Source organism: Eulemur rufifrons, chromosome 6, assembly GCF_041146395.1.
Source record: "Eulemur rufifrons isolate Redbay chromosome 6, OSU_ERuf_1, whole genome shotgun sequence".
Classification (NCBI taxonomy): Eukaryota; Metazoa; Chordata; class Mammalia; order Primates; family Lemuridae; genus Eulemur; species Eulemur rufifrons.
In genome coordinates, this window is record NC_090988.1 from 89513558 (window position 1) to 89535681 (window position 22124).

Here is a 22124-nt window from a genome sequence, read left to right on the forward strand (position 1 = left end):
GGGAAGATTTACATTTTCAAAAATAACACCTCTAATTACATTGTGAAGAATGATGGGAAGGATTCAACAGCAGAGACAGGGAGTCTTGTAAGAAGACCACTGCAGTATGTAAGGCAAGAGATGATGTTTCTCAACAAGGGACAATTTTGTCTCCTAGGGAACATTTGGCAGTATCTGAAGACATTTTTGATTGTTATGACTCAGGGGGATGGTATTGACACCTCGCAGGTAAAAGCTAGAGATGCAGCTAAATATCCTACAAAGCACAGGACAGTCCAGCCAAAACAAAGAATTATCTGACCAAAAATGTCAACAGTGCTAAGATCAAGAAAACTTGGGACAAAGTAGTGGCAGTGGGGATAGAGAAAAGGGGATGAATTTGATACATATTTAAAGGTAAAACCTGAGAGAAAATGAGGAAAAGTCAGTCAACAATAATGTTCTGGTTTTTGGGCAAAACATGTTTAAAAATGTGCTATAATACATGTACGTATGAAGTAGTAGGGGAACAAAGAGGAAGAAGCAACTAGTTCACTCTACTAGGGAAGATATGGGGGGAAGGGAAAGCACCAAGCAAGGGCTCAGCAGAGCATTCTCTAATTCTTTTCAAGTAATTAGTTAAAAAGAAATAAATGAAAGAAGTGTAACTATTACTTACAATTTTGTCATAAAAGTCTTTGGGAAGTTTGGAAAGAATTTCTACTGCTTCCAAAAGCTCATAAGCATCTATCTGCGGCACCTCATCACCATCATCACCACCTTCAAGGAGAAAAATAAAACAAACCTTAAAAACAAACGGAATGGTTTTACTGATCAAATAGTTATCAGTCCTTTCACAACCCTGATGAAATCTTAATAGAGAAGGGATCAGAGTTATTAATACTACATGCAACTTAGTTTATTAAAGGCAGTCCTACAAAATATGCCTAGTGAACACAAATTCTTGTGGCAGCACCAGTTCTTGCTAGTTTTTACAAAAACCAGTGTATAAAATTGGCTTACCTCCCTCAGCATCTCCACCAGCAGACTGTTGCTGTTCCAATTTAGCTTCTAGTTCTTGTTGGGAACGAAGAAACCGGCTAGGTTTAGGAGCACCTGTTGGCAGTCTGACCCATTCTTCTTCTAGTTCTTTCAACTGCAAACATCATAAAATATTTTTAAAACATATCTACCTTTCCACCATTAGAGAACAATTGTTTTTTCTTTTTCTTTTTGATATAGGGTCTCGCTCCGTCACCCAGGCTGGAGAGCAGTGGCGCAATCATAGTGCACTACCGCCTCAAACTCTGGGCTCAAGCGATCCTCCTACCCCAGCCTCCTGAGTAGCTGGGACTACAGGCACGCACCACCACACCCGGCTAATTTAAATGTTTTGTAGAGATGGGGTCTTGCTATTGCCCAGGCTGGTCTCCAATTCCTGGGCTTAAGCGATCCTCCTGCCTTAACTTCCCTAGAGAACATTCTTAATACTTATATTTACTAACATATCAGGACCCAATTTCTTATTTATGTGGCTCTAACAGAGCAAACAAGATAAATTTAAATTGTGTATATTTTGTAGCATACGTCAAACAGACTCATATTTACTATACAGAAGATGTATTTCTAAGTACTAAGAAAGAAGAATAAAACCCACTTTTTAAGACACTCATTAGTTTGTGAATTCAGATATAGTTGCAACATTTGAAAACCAATTGTAACTCCAAAATCAATTGTGATGAAAGCCATATAGAATGCATTTCGTCCAAACAGATAGTAAATCTTGCCACCCATTACAATTATAATAAAGAGGTTTTTAAACTGCTATAGTTTAACATAGCACACTAGAATCATTGAATGCATAGTATTTAATTTGAAGGACAAAGTAACAGCAGACGAAGTTAACTATGCTCAGAAAAATCAACTGATTTCAAAATTAAGAATGAAAAATAATTATGTGTAAGGACAGAATATCAACGACAGGAACAAAATATTTTCATATTAACCTTATGTAAAAGCACCCAGAAAACTTTATGCCTCACCTGGACAGAGTTTATATTTTGTAATGGGGGTCTCAGAGCATCCCGAATCCATCTGTAAATCTCCACAGCAATTAGTTTGGCTTCATCTCGAATAGCTTTCTCTCGAGACTCAAAGAGCTTTGGCAACACTTTGATAATTGGCTTAAGCAAGATGATTTTGGAACCAAATTCACTAGAAGTAAAAAATTGGAGGAAAAATTGTCAATAAGCAATGTGCTTGGGTATAGCATTAGCTTTCATTCATTCATTCAAACATTGTGCCGTACCTATATATTAAAAGAATTACATAAATTGAGTTTTTTTAAGGCAGCAAAGGAACTCATAACCACATACATATTTAGGTGTCATTCTTCAAAGAATATTATTTAATGTCGAGGGCCCAAAATAATATTACCATTTTAAAACTAACTTTCTAGGTAACCAGACTAGAAATAATTCAAATCCATATAGGACCAACACATATAATGTCTTAAAAATATATATATAAAATATAAGCTTAAAAACGTAAACAAATTATTTTTAAATATTTAGATGAGTGAAATCTCTTTTTTTTTTTTTTTTTTTAATTTCTTTTAATCGTGTCATCCTTGCGCAGGGGCCATGCTAACCTTCTCTGTATCGTTCCAATTTTAGTATATGTGCTGCCGAAGCGAGCACTGAAATCTACTCTTAATAAACTCTTAACAGTTCCTATAATTAAAGTAATTCAATCAACTGGCTAGATCAGAAATCCTGACAGTGTAAGTTTCATTCCCAACTTTGTAGCTATCACACTGTAACTCCGAGCAACTTAAATCTCAATTTGTTTCAGTTTTCCTTGGGGAAAATAGTTGTATTCTGACTTCTTTTAAAAAGCTAGCATATTTAACCTTATATATCTGTCACATTATATTTTTAAGTTCCCAAATGGCCAATTTTAGCTGTCTGATATTGCTACTAACATTTCAGAATATCAACTCTGGAGAAGGAAGGATTTAGTTATTAAAGAATGCTGAAATTCTGTGTAAACAGAACCCAAATACATTGTTTACCTATCATCTAACATGCACAAATTTATCTCATGTGCACAGATGCAACAAAATTATTCAGTAATAGCTACTGACATACTCCAACAGATTAAAGGAGACTATGAAAATACTTTCTCTAGAAAGGGATTTTTAATAAGACACCTGGCAATGTGATATAGTTTAATTATAGATAACATGGTATGAAAATAAACTATATGATCTCTAAGATTTCCTTTTAAATGCTCTTTATATTATTAGAAAAGAACATTTTTAACTTAGCTAACCTTTAAAACTAAAGGAAAAATAAGAAATTATAGTGATAATAAACTATTTTGCTTTAAGGACATTTAACATGGTGCCTGAAGAACCTAACTTTTGTGATCTCTTAAATCTTCCTTTACATTACTACTGTTTCATCTGATTCTTTTTCATTTCTCTATCTTGGCACCTCCTTCTTTAAGAAAAAAAAACAGATGAAGCAAGTCCACATGGAAAATAGACACCTTAATTAAACAAACCTAATTTTGATACTAAACATTACTATAGAAAAGACAAAAAGTTTCTAGAAGCCTGTTTTAGGTGCCACAGAATATTTCTGGTCACCCAAAGCTATCACTAACAAAGCTTTAGGAGGCTCTGGAACCTAGGATAGAGCAGTTGAGGGTCCCAGAGAGCTAACTAGTTCCACTATAGATTGTGAAATGCTTTAGGACAAATAAAGAACCACATAGGGATGGGACTAAATAACAATTTTTTCTTTTTTTTTCCCCCTAGCCCCAGCTAGAGTGCAGTGGCGTCATCACAGCTCAATGCAACCTCAAACTCCTAGGCTCAAGCAATTCTCCTGCCTCAACCTCCTGAGTAGCTGGGATAGCTAATTTTTCCTATTTTTTGTCGAGATGAGGTCTTGCTCTTGCTCTGGCTGATTTGGAACTCCTGGCCTGAAGCAATCCTCCCACGTTGGCCTCCCAGAGTGCTAGGATTACAGACATGAGCCACCGCACCAGGCCTAAATAACAACATTTATAAGGAAAACACAAAAAGATATACCTAATTTGTTTGTTCTCCTACTCTTATTCTCCCAGTTAGCTTAAAAATGAAATAACCAGAGTTTTATAGCATTCCACACTAGAAAATTCTAATTTAAAGGTAAAAGATTATAGTACAATATATACTTTTATTAAGACATTACTACAAGCACAGTTCTGATAACTAAGTGAATTCACTAAATTTCTAAGATGAAAGAATGAACATACTATTTACCACTCACAAAAACATGTGCCCATAATAGGCTAGAAACAAGGGAAAAATTGATCACACAATAATCTAAGTGAAAGTCAAATTTTACAAAAGAACATTATTAAAGCAAAAGACAATATAAAAGACTTATAAATCAAAGACAGTTCAAGAGTTTTTATACTTTCACATAAAATAAACACCAAAGGAAATATTTTTTTTCAAGATATAGGTCAAATACAAAATCATAAGAGAGTTGATTTGGGATGATCTTCACTCCATTAGGATCTCACTATAGCTGCTTTCTGAAGTATCTCATGTGGATAGTATTGGGAACAGGATATCAGATTAGAAGGATTGCCAAATCTGAACAAACTAGTGATTTGTCTAATTTAGATTTCCACAGCAAATTACAGCCACTTGTTCCTGAAACAGATTCCATTCATGAAAAATTTCATTGCCAAACAACAAGAAATTCTAGGGTTGAAAATAACTTATTACATAAGAGTAAAAGTTATTTTCTATTTGCTGTTGCTATGCTTCTGTTTTAAAGGCATATAACATTTGCTTCTACTTTACTAAAAAGGCACCTAAATAAAGCTTTGCTTTAGCCAGTAAACTGTCTTTAGCCAATATTTCAAAGAATTTAAGTCCATACTTGAGGATAACAAAAAAAAAAAAAAAAAAGCCGCTTACGTACTCTGAGGAGTGCTTTTCTACCCAAAGGCCAATTCTTACTCTGAGAACAAATCAGAAATATTCTCTGCTCATCTTCATTAGGAAGGGATTTAGATAAAATAACTAAACAACACACTTGAAGGCTAAAATTACTCAATATGAGGTGCCACACTTGAGGAAGGACTCTCCTTTTCCAGGTCACTTTCTTTGTTGTTGTGGCATGCCAAGTCAAATTCAGCAGTTTCCATTTCTGTTTAAATCAGGAATCCAAACTTAATTGAGATACTCTAGTTAAAAGAACTAAAGCAAAAAGAAAGTCTTACCTTAAGGCTTTCCTCAGTGTCTCTATACAGGCTACTACGATCTTGGGGTTTTTATTGTCCAGGCCTTTCAGGAGTTCTTCTTGCACAGCCTCTCCTTTCTCAATCTCTATGTACATGAGACAAATCTCTATGCCTAGCTCCTTGGCTTTGGCTTTAGGTTGGTTGAACACTTTACTTACAACACCTGACACAACTTCGCCTGTGGTTCTGTAATATGTATTATAAAGGAAAAAGCCACACTTTAGTGGAAAGAGTTGGGAAAAGGTCATGGAAAGGGGATGTACAAATACCTTTATGAATGCTTAGAAATACAGTAAATGAGTCTTTAATTTTTTTTATATTCACAAACATTAAAAACACTACCCAAACCATGAAAGTTTAAGACATGTCACACCAGACATACCACCCACAGAAAACTTTCAACTTTTTGATATTCATCCTTCCAGACCTTTCTCTAAGCATGTGTGTATATATGTGTACACACGCACGTGCAAATATGGGTATACAAATATATTTTACAAAAGTAAGATTACAGAACGCTTGCTTCAAATAAATTTTTTTTCAAGTCATTTTAAATACTTCTTAGGACAAGAGAATTGCTTCACAGAGGGAACAGATATATACCTTTAATAACAAATGACTGCTCTTGACTCCTTGGAAAGACTTTATAGTAAATTTATTGCTTTGAGTCTCTTTTAAATTAAATAAAACCTGTACTTACTGGGAACTAGTAGAACTGACTGCATTGGGATTATACGCAGAATTTGTCAAAAAAGTTTCTGGTATCAGAAGAAAAATGAAATAAAAAAGCAATGGTTTCACTAATGGCAAAGGAAATCCAGTGATGCTGGTTAACCAAACTGTCACATTAATGATTACCTTTATTGGTATAATCTTTGAAGTAAGCATATTTCTTGTGCAATTAAGTCAAGGTTCTCAACTTTTTTTGGGGGGGGGCGGTACAGAGGGTTCTTTTCAATGACATAAAAGATGGTTAGAAAAATCAGGTCTATGAGATATGGGAGAGTGGGGTGGCTAGAAACCTCTGTCATCCATAGATCAAATCAAACAGAATGGGAGTCACAAAGGTTGTTTAGTTAGCATTACCTCCCCTAGGAGATAAAAATGCCTAATGACCACAGGGAGAAAGATGTGACTCTAAGATCCTTGTAAAGATCCCTTGCTGAGAGCCCTTGTAAAAAATTTAGTTTTTTGTAATGCCCAAATATCTTCAGTGAAACTCTAGTAATTCCTTTATTGGCAACCTCTCAGTTTCTTTTAGAAGTTACTAAAGACTTTTCCTTTTAGTTCAGAATAATTCACGTACAAAAAGCTTAAAAGGAAAACCACTTGCTCATCAAACCTTACAGTAAAAACCTGAAGATGTGATTTCTAATTTACTTCTCTTTAGAGAGCTCATGTAACATTTAGACTTCTGAGAACAGATCAAAACTGAATGAAAAACAAGTATCAAGGAATTATAAAAATAAGAAAATTAATATATTCTAAAACTGCTAATAACTAAGGACAGTGATCTACAAAGATACATAATCCATGTAGCACCAGACAGGGGTTTTTCCCAGAATAATTGGAAAGAAACTACTTACTTTCCTGCTACATGCGCATTCTCAACATAAACAAGTGCAGCTTCTAATCCTTTCAATTGAACCACTGCATTAGAATCAGTGACAAATTTTTTGATCAATCCTAAAAATTTGGACCATTCTGGGCTCTTTTCATCCTTTATTTTCTGGAAGATCTTCAGGGCCTCTTCATACCCATTTAACCTTGCTTTCCACAGCTAAAAGAAAAGTAATAAATTTAATGATATTACCATCTACTTTTAATTTTGGGGGGGGAGTAAAAATGAATACCCAGGTAATTTAAATAAAGGACCCCATGATTGGAAACAAAAAAGGAGTTTAAGAAATTCAGACAGTTTTCAAAAAAGACTAGCTAGTAAACTTCTTATCAATGTTTAATATTTATGATCTTCTGCTAAGGCCACCTAAAATTCTTAACAGACCATTATAAATGCATCTCACTTTGTATCCAAGTATTAGTTATTACTTCTTTATAGTATGGCATTAAAGATATGACAGCTCAAATATGAGAACTCACTCTGGTGAAACTGCCCAATCTCCAAAGTATATGCTGTTTTTCGGTTGTATTTGTGTAATCATTAGACAGCTTTCTACTATACTATATATCTTTAATCAGTAACATTAATTTTTTATTAAGAGACAGGGTCTTGCTATAGTGCTCAGGCTGAACTTGCACTCCTGGGTTCAAGCAATCCTCTTGCCTCAGTCTCCCAACTAGCTGGGACTACAGGCACAAGCCACCACACCTGGCTAAAAACTTACTAATTTTAACTAGTAGATAGATTTTAGACACCTTTACTGAGGTATTCTTTTTTCATTATTCAACAGCCTTGGTCCTTGTGGAGCTTACATTCCAGGAGAGAAAGATATTAATCAATCATACAAATAAATTTAAAATTAACAAAGCATTAAGTGCTGCAAAGGAGAAGAAACTTGGTACAGTGAAAGTGTGTACTATAGAAAGTAACTGAGCTGAACTCTAAAAGATAAATATGAACTAATCAGGAAAGAGTGGCAAAAGGAAAGAAAGAACATTCTAGGTAGGAGAAGAAACAATATATTCCAAGGCCCTGTATTAGTAGGGAATATGGTATTTCCCATTCCTATAAAGAGAGGGGGAACATGATACAAAATGAACTGGAGAGGGTTGGAAAGGGGCAGACCACGCAGGACTGTGAAAGCCAAATGAAAGATTCTGCTCCTTATTCTAAGAGCAATGGGAAAAGCAGTGAGATGATTAGGGGGACTTTAAGTGAGATGTTAGTTTGTGAGATGATCAAATTTGCATTTATTGTGTTTGGCACCAGTAGAGAATTACATATTTGTCCTCAACACTTTGTCAGATCAAAGAAAGAGAAGGCTAGGCATGGTGGCTCATGCCTAATAATCCCAAACAACTCAGGAGGCTGAGGCAGGAAGATCACTTGAGGCTAGGAGTTTGAGACCAGCCTGGGCAACATAGTGAGATCCTGTCTATCTCTAAGAAAATTAAAAAAAAAAGTCAGCTGGGTGTGACAGCACACGCCTGTAGTTTCAGCTACTTGGGAGGCTGAGGTGAGAGAACTGCTTGAGACCAGGAGCTCAAGAATCACCATATGAGTGAAAAATAAAAGAAATAATTTATATATGTTTAAATGAAAATATAATTTGGGGCAAGTATTATGCTGACTGAAAAAACTTTTCATTCTGAGGAAAAAAGGCTGCCTAACCCACTATAGGATGCTTTTAAGTACTAAAGAAGAAGACACTATACATTTTGTAACATTAAGTGTAACAGGCCGGGCACGGTGGCTCATGCCTGTAATCCTAGCACTCTGGGAGGCTGAGGTGGGAGGATCACATGAGGTCAGGAGTTCAAGACCAGCCTGAGCAAGGGTGAGACCCCCATCTCTACTAAAAATAGAAAAAATTAGCTGGGTGTGGTGGCATGCACTGGTATCCCAGCTCCTTGGGAGGCTGAGGCAGGAGGATTGCTTGAGCCCAGGATTTGAGGTTGCTGTGAGCTGGGCTGACGCCATGGCACTCTAGCCTAGGCAAAAGAGCAAGACTCTGTCTCAAAAAAAAAAAAAAAAAAAAAATTAAATAAAAAAATCACACCAAATCACACTAGATTGAAAGGCTCTTAGCATATACTAACCACTTAAAAAATTAGAAAGCCTTTAGGATTTATCTATTTTGTCTGCCCTTTTCAGTGAGAAAATATAGTATCACAAAAAAGCATTACAAATAGCTATGATTCTAAATGTTCCAATATTCCCCCCAAAATTTGTTTTGCTGCAATTTAATGTACTATATACCAATAATTTCTATGTTAATTATTAGAATAAAAATGTTAATCTATTAATCTGACCTTATTTGAAGAGATAACATGCTACTGATTATTGATCTGGCATTCAATCCCAGCTAATTTATTATACAGGATGAAGGATATAGGGACCAAATTTCTACTCTACGTAAGTAGAACTGTATGTATACAACTGTGTGGGTTAATATATCTATTCTGTATTTTTAGCAATCAATAATCATAAATCTTGAATAGTGACATTCAAAACAAAAGAGCTGTCAAGAACATAAAACGGTTAACCTGAGAACTTTAAGTAGAATAAACTTACAAGAGAGGAAGTGGAATTCTAAAATCTACTAAATGGTAGATATTTGTTATTTTAAAAATGATTAAAAATGAAGGAAACCAGAGGTATAATGGGGGGGGGGGAAGCAGATAATTTGAAAAGATATCCACTAAATAATTATGTATGATAAATTATCTCTTGCTAGTTTAAAATAAAATAAACCAGAATAAAAAGAAAGATTGGTAGCTTCTGAAGTTAGCTATTGGAATATAGATTATATAGGTCAGAGAACCTAAAATATGCTGGAGTTCTAAGGTCAAATTCAGAAGATATTTCCAAACAAGAATTTCTGTACAATAAAATATTGCTAAGTACTTAACTACCCAAACTATATTGTACTGTATGTAGGAGATGATAAAACTAGCTAGTTAGTAACATTTTATAGATACATCTTAACTTTTCACTTCACTGATAACTCTTCTTTGAGTTCTTTCCAGAGATTCAAAAAATCTTTTAACTAAGCTAGAGAAACCTATTTTCAATGAGATAAAATAGATATATCTAACAAGGCATCAGTGTTTTTGAAATTGCCAATGTTTTCATGTGTTTCTAAGAAAGATGATAAGATAACTGCTGACAAAACAAGCCAATGACACTGAAATTTGAATTCCAGAAAAATCTTACCTTATGTTCACATTTCTGATCAATCGGCAGTTTCAACCACTCACTGTCATCTCCCATCGTGCTTCCAGTTTTTTCTTAGAATTAAGAGTAATTCCTGGTCATATAAAAGTAGATACCTATTTAGCAATCAAGCAGTTTCTTAAGACAAAATAACTTTTCTGAGATTATTATTTTATCATGCATGTACCAATAAAAGTAAAAAGCCCATTCTTTGGCGAGATGCCCACTTAATTCCATTAGCAGACCACTTAAAAAGTCCATCAAAAAATCTAAATCCAGGGACAGATACTTGTTTTCTAAAAAAATGATGTTTACGTATTTTCCCAAATGAGAACTTCTTAGATATATAACGAAGCTAGAATAAAACTGAACAGCTGGCTGGGCGCGGTGGCTCATGCCTGTAATCCTAGCACTCTGGGAGGCCAAGGCAAGGATCGTTCGAGGTCAGAAGTTCGAGACCAGTCTGAGCAAGAGCGAGACCCCGTCTCTACTAAAAATAGAAAGAAATTAGCCAGACAACAAAAAATATATAGAAAATATTAGCCGGACATGGTGGCACGAGCCTGTAGTCCCAGCTACTCAGGAGGCTGAGGCAGGAGGATCCCTTGAGCCCAGGAGTTTGAGGTTGCAGTGAGCTATGATGAGGCCACTGCACTTTAGCCAGGGTGACAGAGTGAGACACTGTCTAAGAAAAGAAAACAAAGAAAAAAGAGAAGAAAAACTTGCAGAGAAAGTCATACTTTTACCCAAAATTATAGAAAATAATCAATATGGGTAGGAAAATCTTAATGCTACCCATCTGCCTACCTAATTCTGGTAAATATGACTCTAGTCAATGTTTATATAAATGAGTATAAAGTCCCTGAATGAACTGTTCCTTTATAAATATTCTTTATATTTAAATCATTTTTTACTTGGTACAGTTTACAGTCAACATTCCTTTAACAATTTTAAACTATCCACGTAGATAACACCTTTTTTTTCCTGATTATAAAAGTAATTTTTTTTTTTTTGAGGCAGAGTCTCGCTCTGTTGCTCTGGCTAGAGTGCCATGGCATCAGCCTAGCTCACAGCAACCTCAAACTCCTGGGCTCAAGTGATCCTCCTGCCTCAGCCTCCTGAGTAGCTAGGACTACAGGCACTCGCCACCACGACAGGCTGATTTTTTCTATTTTTAGTGGAGACAGGGTCTTGTTCTTGCTCAGGCTGGTCTTGAACTTCTGACCTCAAGTGACCCTCCCACCTCAGCCTCCCAGAGTGCTAGGATTACAGGCATGAGCCACTGTGCCTAGCCCAATAATGTATGCTAACTGTAGAAAATTTAGTAACTACAGAAAAAAACATAAGGAAGAAAAGTATTAAAACACAATTTCAGGGCCAGGCATGGTGGCTCATGCTTGTAATCCCAGCAATTTGGGAGGCAGAGGTGGCAGGATAGCTTGAGGCCAGGAGATTGAGACCAGTCTGGGCAACACAGCGACAAGACTCCGTCTCTTAAAAAAAAAAAAAAAAAATCAGTTGGGTGTAGTGGTACATGCCTGTAGTCCTAGCTACTCAGGAGGCCGAGGCAGGAGTATCACTTGAGCCCAGCAGTTTGAGATTGCAGTGAGCTGTGATTATACCACTGTACTCCAGGAAAAAAAAAAAAAAGTTGGAAACACTTCACATGTTCATCAAAAGGACAATGATTAAATAGTTGTATATTCACAGAGTGTAATATTAAATAGCAATGAAAATCAGTGAATTATGCAGTACTTTCCAAACTCTGCAGTAAAAGACCTGTCTCTCCCCCAACCCCCATCAATTGTATACTGATACGTTTGTAAAATACAATAAAAATTATTAGATCTGTGTATTTTTAAAGTTGAAAGCCAAATGGTCCAACTGCTGTGGAAAACAATTTGATGGATTTTTGACAAGTTAAACATAGAATTATCATATGACTCCATGATTCTACTTCTAGGTATGTCTAAAAGAACTGAAAATAGGTACTGAAGTATTGTACATGCTGTTCATAGCAGCACTATTCAAAATAGCCAAAAAACAGCCCAAATATCAATGGATGAATACATTGTGGTTTGCACATACAATCACTCAGCCATAATAGGGAACGAAATTCTGATACATGCTATAACACGAATAAACCTCAAAAACATTATGCTGAGCAAAGAAGCCAAACACAAAAAGTCCCATATTGAATGACTCCATGTGGTATAATATAGTTTAAGTGCTACTTTACCTATCCAGAATAGGTAAACCCATAGAGTAAGAATACAGATTTGTGGTTGCCAGGCGTTGGGTAGAAGACAGAATGGAGAGAGAATGCTTAATTGCTAAGGGATTTTACTTTGGCATAATGGAAGTGTTTTGGAACTAAAGGTGGTGGTTGCACAACATTATGAACGTGCTAAATGCCACTAAATTATTCAATTTAAAATAGTTAATTTTATGCTATGTGTATTTCACCTCAACAAATTATTTTTTAAAAAGTTCCCCACTGGGGGGGGGGGCAAGGGCAATATACGTAACCTAAACTTTTGTACCCCCACAATATGCTGAAATAATAATAAAAAAATAAAAAAAGTTCCCCAGGTGATTCTAACGTACAGCCTGGGTTAAAAAAACCTCTAAATTTACTTTCTTAGCAAAAGCAATCTTTCTCTATAAGACTGTTTTTTAAAGGGAAGTACTCAATGAAAGCTTTTTAAAACATTCTCCAACCAAGAGAATGTGAACAATAATTATTCAATTGTTAGTATTCTATGAGTTCACTGCAATACTTTTTCTTTTTTTCCTGTTGGTTCTAGTTTCCTTTTAGAAACATGAAGAAAAGACTATCCAAACTAACTGCCTCATATAACATTTAGATGCCACTGTTATGTTTTCTGAAATAGCAACTGCTACTTTATAGCCTGGGTTTTAAAAAATTGTTGTTTATGATTTTTTAGGAAAGGCCTGCTTCATACTAAAACTTCCCCAGCCACTGAAATAAAGGATGCAGTGTTTGTGTATACATGTGACATTGAGCACTCTTGATCAGTCTTTGTGTTTGTCTTCTTTTAGAATTGATATACTAAGAAAAAAAGGACTTACTAATTTTTCCCCATAATTATTTTAATTTTAAAACTGATTTTAGAATTTTTGACACACGAGAAAATACATGCAATATATACGTGAGTTATGAAGTCTTAAAATTAACACACCGACCTACCAATATAAAAATTAGAACACTATCATTACTGTATCTGTGCATTTCTTTCTTACCTCACTCTTCTCACAGAAGCACTTTCCTGAAATTTGTTTAGTTTCATGCTATAGTCACATATCCCTAACAATAAAATTAACTGTGCTTATTTGTGAGCTTTAGAAAAATGTTATCATACTGTTTGTAGTCTTCTGTAATTAACTTGCTTTTTTTCACTCAATCTTTCACTTGTAAAATTCATCCACATGGTGTACTATAGTTTACTCTAAATGTGGCCCAAAAACTCATGATGGTTCACAAACTGTTCTCATTCAGAGATACGTACGAAATGGAGACAGGCATTTAGCAACTTTTTTCTTTTCTTTCTTTTTTTTTCTTTTGAGACAGTTTCACACTGTTGTCCCAGGTAGAGTGCAGGGGTATCATCATAGCTCACTGCAACCTCAAACTACTGGGCTGAGCAATTCTCCTGGCTCAGCCTCCCAAATGGGTGGGTCCACAAGCATGGACCATGACACCTGGCTAATTTTTTATGTTTAGTACAGGCAGGGTCTCGCTCTTGCTCAGGCTGGTCTTGGACTCCTGAGCTCAAGGATCCTCCTGCCTTGGCCTCCCAGAGTGCTAGGATTATAGGTGTGAACCACCACGTGTGGCCACTTTTAGCAACTTGCATAGCATCTATTCTAACTTCTTTTACTATGATGGGTTTATTAAAGCACAAATAAAATATAAAATGCAACAAGGAGAGTAAGAGGGTGTAGAAAGAGATTGGAAAGTAGTCAAGATCATACCCTAGAAGGCCTTGTAAAACAGTGTTAAAGAATTTGGACTTTACCCCAAAGGCAAAAGGAGACTTTGAAGGACTATAAAAAAGAAAACTACATATGCTATCAAACTTCTGTTTTTTGAAAACCATGTAACATAAACATAAAACAATATAAAGAATGGCTTGGAAGGCAGTAACAACAGAGGGAAATGAGTTAGAAGGCTGTGAAAAGAAGCTAAATGCAAGACGATGGTAGTCTGGACCTAAGGGTATTAGCATTCTAAGTGTGAAAGAATGCCCTTAATCAGTGAATCTAGGGATGAGATGATGTTCTAAAACAAGTGGGGCTGAGATGCAAGCTAGACAAGTGTAGATATGGGCAGCAGGTAGGGAGATTCAATGGTGGAGCTCAAGAGAGAGATCTGAACTGGAGACAAAAATTTAAGAGTTATCAGTAGATAGATGTAATTAAAAGCAAGGGAATGGATGATAGCACTGAAGAAGAGTACATAGTGAGAAAAGAGCCAAGGATAGAATTTAGATGAAATAAGCATTTACAGAACAGGTAGAAGATGAAGCCCAGCTCATCATGCACACTGCCTAGCACATATAAAATGATCAGTAAATGTCTGCTGGGGAAGGAAAATATATGCAATAACCTAAAAAGCAGTAATAGTCTTATCAAATGAGTCTTTGCTCTTGAGAAAATTTTTATTACCTTTAATTTCTGCCTATGAATCTAAAAATTTTTTTTTTTAATCCCATATCTTCAAAACTACCACTAACTAACTTAAGGTGAAGACCTTGGGTAAGTTGTTTAAGCAAATGTAAATTGCCTCAGCATGCTTGTATGTAAAGTGGGGATAATAGTAGTTACCTCAAAGGGCCGTTGTATGGAATAACTGAGAGTACACGTGAAACTCTCAGACTATGCACTTGGCATCCAACAAGGGCTCAATAAATGTAATTAATATCAATGTATTATCATTATCAGTGTTTGGCATTCCCAATTTGAAAATATTTCATTTCTGGCCGGGCGCGGTGGCTCACGCCTGTAATCCTAGCACTCTGGGAGGCCGAGGCGGGTGGATCGCTCAAGGTCAGGAGTTCGAGACCAGCCTGAGCGAGACCTCGTCTCTACTAAAAATAGAAAGACATTATATGGACAACTAAAAATCTATATAGAAAAAAATTAGCCGGGCATGGTGGCGCATGCCTGTAGTCCCAGCTACTCGGGAGGCTGAGGCAGTAGGATCGCTTAAGCCGAGGAGTCTGAGGTTGCTGTGAGCTAAGCTGACGCCACGGCACTCACTCTAGCCTGGGCAACAAAGTGAGACTCTGTCTCAACAAAAAAAAAAAAAAAAAAAAAAAATATTTCATTTCTACCTTTCTTTGTTCCTTCTCCACTCCCACTAGTTCACTTGAATAGCCTTTTAAAAAAGAAAAAGAAAAAAAAAAGGAATAAAAGGAAAATAAAATATTTCATTTCTAAATTATAGTTGACTTTATTTTGGAATTTTATAGGCTTCAAAGAGCAAACACAGACACCCAAAACTGAATTTAGTTAGAAAATATTTACTCATAATAATTACCTGAAAATGATATGTTCATGAAATACAAGTCATAAATTAAATACATGAAAGAATATACTATACATGATACGTAGGCCTCTAAATTTTATTATCGTCACTTTACCTTCTTTACTTTTATTTATACATTGACCAAATAAAAGAGCTGAAACTAAAGTTTTGTTTTTTTTTTTTATCTTTCTTGGTCTAGTACTTGGACCAAGTACTACATATGTCTTGCATGTTCAATTACAAAATGGAATTAACACCATTTACCTCTCATTTTATCTTAGGATGTCTACAAAAAAGAGGTCTTTTATTGTACCACAGACCCCTGGGGTGAAATCTATAGATCCCTTCACAGAATATTTTTAATGCATAAAATATAGAAAATTAATTATGTTGAAATATAGTTATCAAAATATTTTTATTTTATTTTTTATTTTTTGAGACAGAGTTTCACTCTGTTGCCCTGGCTAGAGTGCCGTGGTGTCAGCCTAACTCACAGCAACCTCAAACTCCAGGGCTTAAGCAATCCTTCTGCCTCAGCCTCCCGAGTAGCTGGGAATACAGGTATGTGCCACCATGCCTGGCTAATTTTTTCTATATATTTTTAGTTGTCTAGCTAATTTCTTTCTATTTTTAGTAGAGACGGGGTCTCACTCTTGCTCAGGCTGGTTTCGAACTCCTGACCTCGAGCAATCCTCCTGCCTCGGCCTCCCAGAGTGCTAGGATTATAGGTGTGAAGCACCGTGCCCGGCCACCAAATATTTGAAAATGTGAATTAATATATGGGGTTCTCCCTTAATACATTAAATAAAACCTAGCAGCAAGTTTGATAACTATAATTCTGAAGTTATAATGAGCAAAAATATTTTGAGATATATCACATTTTCAGTCACATTTTATAATGTGATTATGAAAATGATTTCTATTGGTGACAAATGCACTGGGTTCTTCTAATATTATTGTGGTTTATTACTTATACTATATTCTTAACTAAAGGAAATATTAAATTTCAGTTAGAAGTTAGTGAAAATAAAGATATAATTACTTTTCTTTCCAAAATCATGGAGTCCCTGAATTCTAACCCTAGTTTAAAATCCCCTGGTCTATAATAAGAGTGCAACAGAGCAGACTCTGTCTCTTAAAAAAAAAAAGTGTGTTAGATAAGGAATGACATGAAGATGGTACGGTTATGATGATTGATAAAACTAAGGCCCAGCTAGTCTGTGCCAGAACAAGGTTTACAACTTGATCTGTCTACCCCAAGCCCTACATGACTCCAGGTTTAAACTGAATTTAATCTTGACTGGAGCGATCTCCAGTAAAATTTACTTCAATCGACTGTTCTGCTATGGCTTTGTCAAAGTGAAAGATTCTAAAAATTTCCCTGTTTTTGTGGGTTTTATAATCAAAAAAGGCAACTACGAAAACAGTAGCAAAAATCTTATAAAATTTCAAAACTATTACTGAGTGATTTTTCACTTTGAAAAAGGGTTTACTTCAGAATTCCATTAAATATATCATGTTTTCCCAATATATCTGAAATACATACACATTCAACATGCAAACTTTTCATTAGAAACAACTCAAGGAACACATTTATTGTATATTTAAGACTTACATGATTTGATGAAATTGTGCCATTTAGGAATTTTATACTAGAGTGCAAAGCTCCATGTTATATGCTGGGGTAATGAGTAAGATTTAGTTTCTTCTTTCAAAGGAGAGAGAGATGATATCCCAAAAAAAAAAAAAAAAAATGGTAAGAGGGAGAAATGAAGTGTAGTTTATGTGATGAGTACAGGCATATCCAGCTTCAAGGTTCTAAGCTGGAATTTTTAAAAATTTAAAACTTTCGAAAAACATTAATATTAATATATAAAACATTGAAGCTCATTATTAAAAAAAAAAATCAAAAGGCATGGAAGAGTATTACTAAAGTGAAAAGGTCTTTGTTTAGGCCTTAGATATACTTTTCAGAAGTAGCTAAGGCTAACAATTTTCATTTATTTATCTTTTTAGGGACTTTGTTGCCCAGGCTAGAGTGCAGTGGCACAATCATAGCTCACTGCAACCTCAAACTCCTGTGACCAAGCGATCCTCCTGCCTGATCCTTCCAAGTAACTAGGACTACAGGTACGAACCACCACACCTGGTTAATTTTGAAAAATTCGTATAGGCCAGGCACAGTGGCTCACACCCATAATCCTAACACTATGGGAGGCCTAGATGGAACGATCACCTGACACCATGAGTTGAAGACCAGTCTGAGCAACAAGTGAGACTCAGTCTCTACAAAATCTTTAATTTTTTTTTTTTTTTGTAGAGACAGAGTCTTGCTATATTGTCCAGTCTGGTCTCAAACTACTGGCCTCAGGTAATCCTCAAGCCTCACAAATGCTGGGAGGACAGACATGAGCCACCACACCCGGCCAGTCTATAATCTTTTAAATTCTATGCTCACATGAAGACTACCTACTTTCAAAGACTTTAGGGTACTATCATTCCAAAGTCCCTACTTATAGTAACAGTTAATACCAACCCTATATTTTAATAGCACCTTATATTTTACAAGTATTTTGACAACCATTCTCTTATTTGATAATGTAGTAAAGGAATACATTTAATTACTTCTATGTATTTCCTAATATATACAAGTACATTGTTATACTACCTCATTTTGGTTTCTTTTTTTTTTTTTTCATTTTTGGTATTATTCTTTGTTACGTGGCTCTTCCTTACTAAACTATGAGATTCTCTTGAGCAAGAGCTTTGTCTTATTCATCTGTATTCTCACAAAGCTAAAAAAAAAAAAAAAAAGGGTAGGGGGATAAAGCAAGTATCATTATCCTCTTTTTACATAAAGGGACATTGAGCGAGGTTAAGTGTCTTGCCTAAGGTCACTTAAGCAGGGTAGAATGGCTTAGAAGAGTTTTCTTTGATTCCCAGTTTAGCGAGATTACTACAATGTATCTACATATGGTTTCTAAATAAATATACACTGAAAACAATTCACATTTTATAAATAAAAAGATGTATTTTGGTGATTACCTAGCTCAATGAAAATATAAAGAACAAATGACAGTGTATGAGAAAGACAAATTTATTTGCCCCAAAAGGACTTAGATGTTGGAAAGAGAATCATCTCTAATCAGAAGCTGCCTAATAATCAAGCCTAACTACTAGCTGGGCCTTACAACTCTTTTAATCTGCCTGTGGATAAGAGAGGAATGACCACAGTTTAAGTGTGATTTAGGGTGATCCAGGCAGTCCAACCACCCCCCGCCCGCCCCCCCCCTGCCCGCAACTGTTACTCCATTGAGAGCTGACTCTATCAGTTGAAAAGAAAAACCTTTCCTTGAGATTAACAAAAAACTAAAGGGCGGTAAACTATGATTTCTACAATTCATATTAGTTCTAAATTTCTGACTCTAATTTTAGAACTTTTTTGTCATTAAAGTGACCACTTATTTGAAAGCTAAACTTTGACTCTAACAATTATCATAAAGGAAGATAGAGTCCTTGGGAACATTCAGAAAATACAAAGTAATGAAGAGAACCTCAGAGTCAGTATAAAATGGGAGAATAAAATTTCAGTTTCACAAAAGGTCATACAAGTTAAAGGCTTGAATAATCTCTTTAGAGAAATGTAGTAATGTTGTCAATATACATAGCAAATTAACATCATTCATAATAGCCAAAAAAAGGTCCATCAACTATAAAATATGGTAAATCCATATAATGGAATATTATTTAGCAACATAAAGAAATGAAATACTGATACATGCTATGACATGGATGAACCTAGAAATCATTATGCTAGGTGAAAGAAATCATTCACAAAGGACCACATATGATTCCATACATACAAAATGTCCAGAATAGGCAAAGAAAGTAGATCTGTGGTTGCCTAGGACTGGAGTGTTTGAAGGTACCAGGGTGGTGATGGCTAAGGGATGTGAAAGTTTCTTTTTGGTGGGATGAAAATGTTCTAAAATTGATTATGGTGATGGTTACACAAATCTATGAACTGAAGGCCACTGAATTGTACACTTTTGATGGGTAAACAGTATAGTAGGTAAATTATATATCTCAATAAAGATGTTTAAAAAAACAAAGTAATAATGTTTACTAACAAAAGTCCTGAGGAGATAAAAATGACTTGTTGGCCGGGCGCGGTGGCTCACGCCTGTAATCCTAGCACTCTGGGAGGCCGAGGCGGGCGGATTGTTTGAGCTCAGGAGTTGGAGACCAGCCTGAGCAAGAGTGAGACCCCGTCTCTACTAAAAATAGAAAGAAATTATATGGACAGCTAAAAAAAATATATATAGAAAAATTAGCCGGGCATGGTGGCTACTTGGGAGGCTGAGGCAGGAGGATCGCTTGAGCCCAGGAGTTTGAGGTTGCTGTGAGCTAGGCTGACACCACAGTACTCTAGCCTGGGCAATAGAGTGAGACTCTGTCTCAAAAAAAAAAAAAAAAAAAAAGATTTGTTAAAGCTACCAATCATTTTCCATGTACATGGGTTGGCTGTAAAGGTTACAGTTCTTTCTAATAATAAGATTTATTAAGGGATTATTCCATTCCAATTTACCTAAAGTATTAATTCACTGCATTTTCCAATGTGTAAACCATGATGTCCTCAAAGAGTTCACAGTAGTACAAATAAGACACGTAAACAAAATAATGCAAAATATATTGTATGTGGAAAGTGCCATAAGCAGGGGACAAATATGGGTTATGGGAATATAAAGATGGGACTGACCACCAGTGAGTAAGGGATGGTTAGTGAAGACAACATAGAAAGGATGGCATTTGAACTCAGTGTTTGGCAGAATTTTTGAGAACACTGGAGTGGAATGGGAGATATTCTAGACTGAGGAAACAAGAAAGGCAAAGTCTTAGAGATAGGAAAGTACTGATCATGTTTAGAGAACATGAATGGCTTCATTTATTGGAGTATAAGACCAGAAAGGTAGCCTAAGGTCAGATCATGGAGATAACTGGTAATATTAAGCTAAACAGGAGGGAATGCTGATGAATTGAAGCAGGACAATGACATGATCCTATCTATTTTAGAAAAATCTATGTAGAATGAATTAGAAGAGAGAGAAAGTAGAGTGTCTTGATAAAAAATTATTGTGGCACTACAGGGCTAAGATGAATAGGAGACAGAACTAGGGGTCTTTGGCAGTAGGAACAGAAAGGGTGGGAAGGGGAGACTGAAGAGGGTTATATTAAAGAAGTAGAATTAATAAGCCTTAGCAACTAAGAATATGGGAGTAGGGGGAAGAAGAGTCTAGTAGGGAGCAGGAGACTCCAGTTTGAGAGGGAGAATAATGGTGCCAATGACAGAAAAATACATCACAAGAAAGTTCTGGACTGTTTGTTTTGGGGGGAGTGGAGGAAACTTGAGGAATATGATGTTTGGTTTCAGATGTGAGGAATACGATTTTCAAGTGGTTGGAAATGTGGCACTAGGGATGAACGGAGGGGTCTGGATTTTATAAACACAGACATAAGAAACCAAGTTTTCATTAAACAGCAGAGTTTGATGCATTAAGAGCAAATAAAATTGCCAACAAAGAGAAGCATTAATAAAATTAATTTGAACTATACATAATGTTTGTTATAGTTCAATCTAGTCCCTACTACAAATATTCGGAAATTTCAATTATTCAGAGCTCTCTCAGGAGGTTTTATTCCAGTCTAAAACAGAGACAAAGGCAAGGAGGCCAGCTAAAATAAATCTGTTCTACAGAAATATTACAATCATACACCACCTATCTATCTAAAAATGTCTTCCAAAGAGCTCAAATACCATATAATCCATACTGTTGCTGAAAAAGGTTTAGATGTAACTGTTTATTTTTAGACCAGAGGTTAAGAAATGTTTTCAAGGTTATACATAAAGGTAGAAGAAATTCCAAACAGTCCAATTTTACAGCTTAGTCTCCAAGTAAATAACAAATTTCCTTTTAAATACTCATTATGTGCCATCATAAAATAGAGACCACAGCAGTCTATGTATTTTCTAATTCATCCACCAGCTAAAAGTAAGGGACAGAGAGACTAAATAATATTGAAGCTGGGCCTAAAAGCTGTCTCCTACCTCGCAATCCACCACTTTTCCCTACCACCCAAGAGCTAAAGTGTAGTGTTCTTCTATTTTAAATTATTGTATTTTGATATCTATAAGAGTAATTATAGAGCTACTAAACAGACTGTTTTAGCCTTCTACTTAGAAAGAAGCATTGGCAGAACAACTATTTTATGGCAAATTCCCAAGCTCTTGACCTACAAAAGCTCTTCACTATCACAATACAAGAGATCTGGATTTGATTACCATTCCTGGACTCTCATTTCTGGCTAGGAAGATGCTACAGCAGTAGCATAGAATGAGTCTAAGGCAAGTTTGAGGAAAATTTCTGCCCAATCAAAAGCAACCTCTTTGAA

The 22124-nt window shown here is 35.7% G+C and overlaps 1 protein-coding gene and 1 non-coding gene across 3 annotated transcripts in view; both read right to left on the reverse strand.

Moving 5' to 3' along the window:
* Positions 1–22124, reverse strand: part of CKAP5 (cytoskeleton associated protein 5) — a 96843-nt gene that overhangs the window by 55994 nt on the left and 18725 nt on the right. For both annotated transcript variants that reach the window (XM_069471302.1, XM_069471301.1), the window contains exons 2-7: positions 10124–10217; positions 6873–7066; positions 5266–5472; positions 2022–2193; positions 1003–1135; positions 659–759 (exon numbers count right to left, since the gene is read on the reverse strand). In XM_069471302.1, the coding sequence (XP_069327403.1) occupies positions 659–759; positions 1003–1135; positions 2022–2193; positions 5266–5472; positions 6873–7066; positions 10124–10180 (864 nt within the window). In that variant the 5' untranslated portion in view covers positions 10181–10217. The remainder of the gene's footprint in view (positions 1–658; positions 760–1002; positions 1136–2021; positions 2194–5265; positions 5473–6872; positions 7067–10123; positions 10218–22124) is intronic.
* On the reverse strand, positions 2572–2678 carry LOC138385531 (U6 spliceosomal RNA). Its single transcript, XR_011233764.1, has one exon. It is a non-coding gene; the product is annotated as a U6 spliceosomal RNA (small nuclear RNA).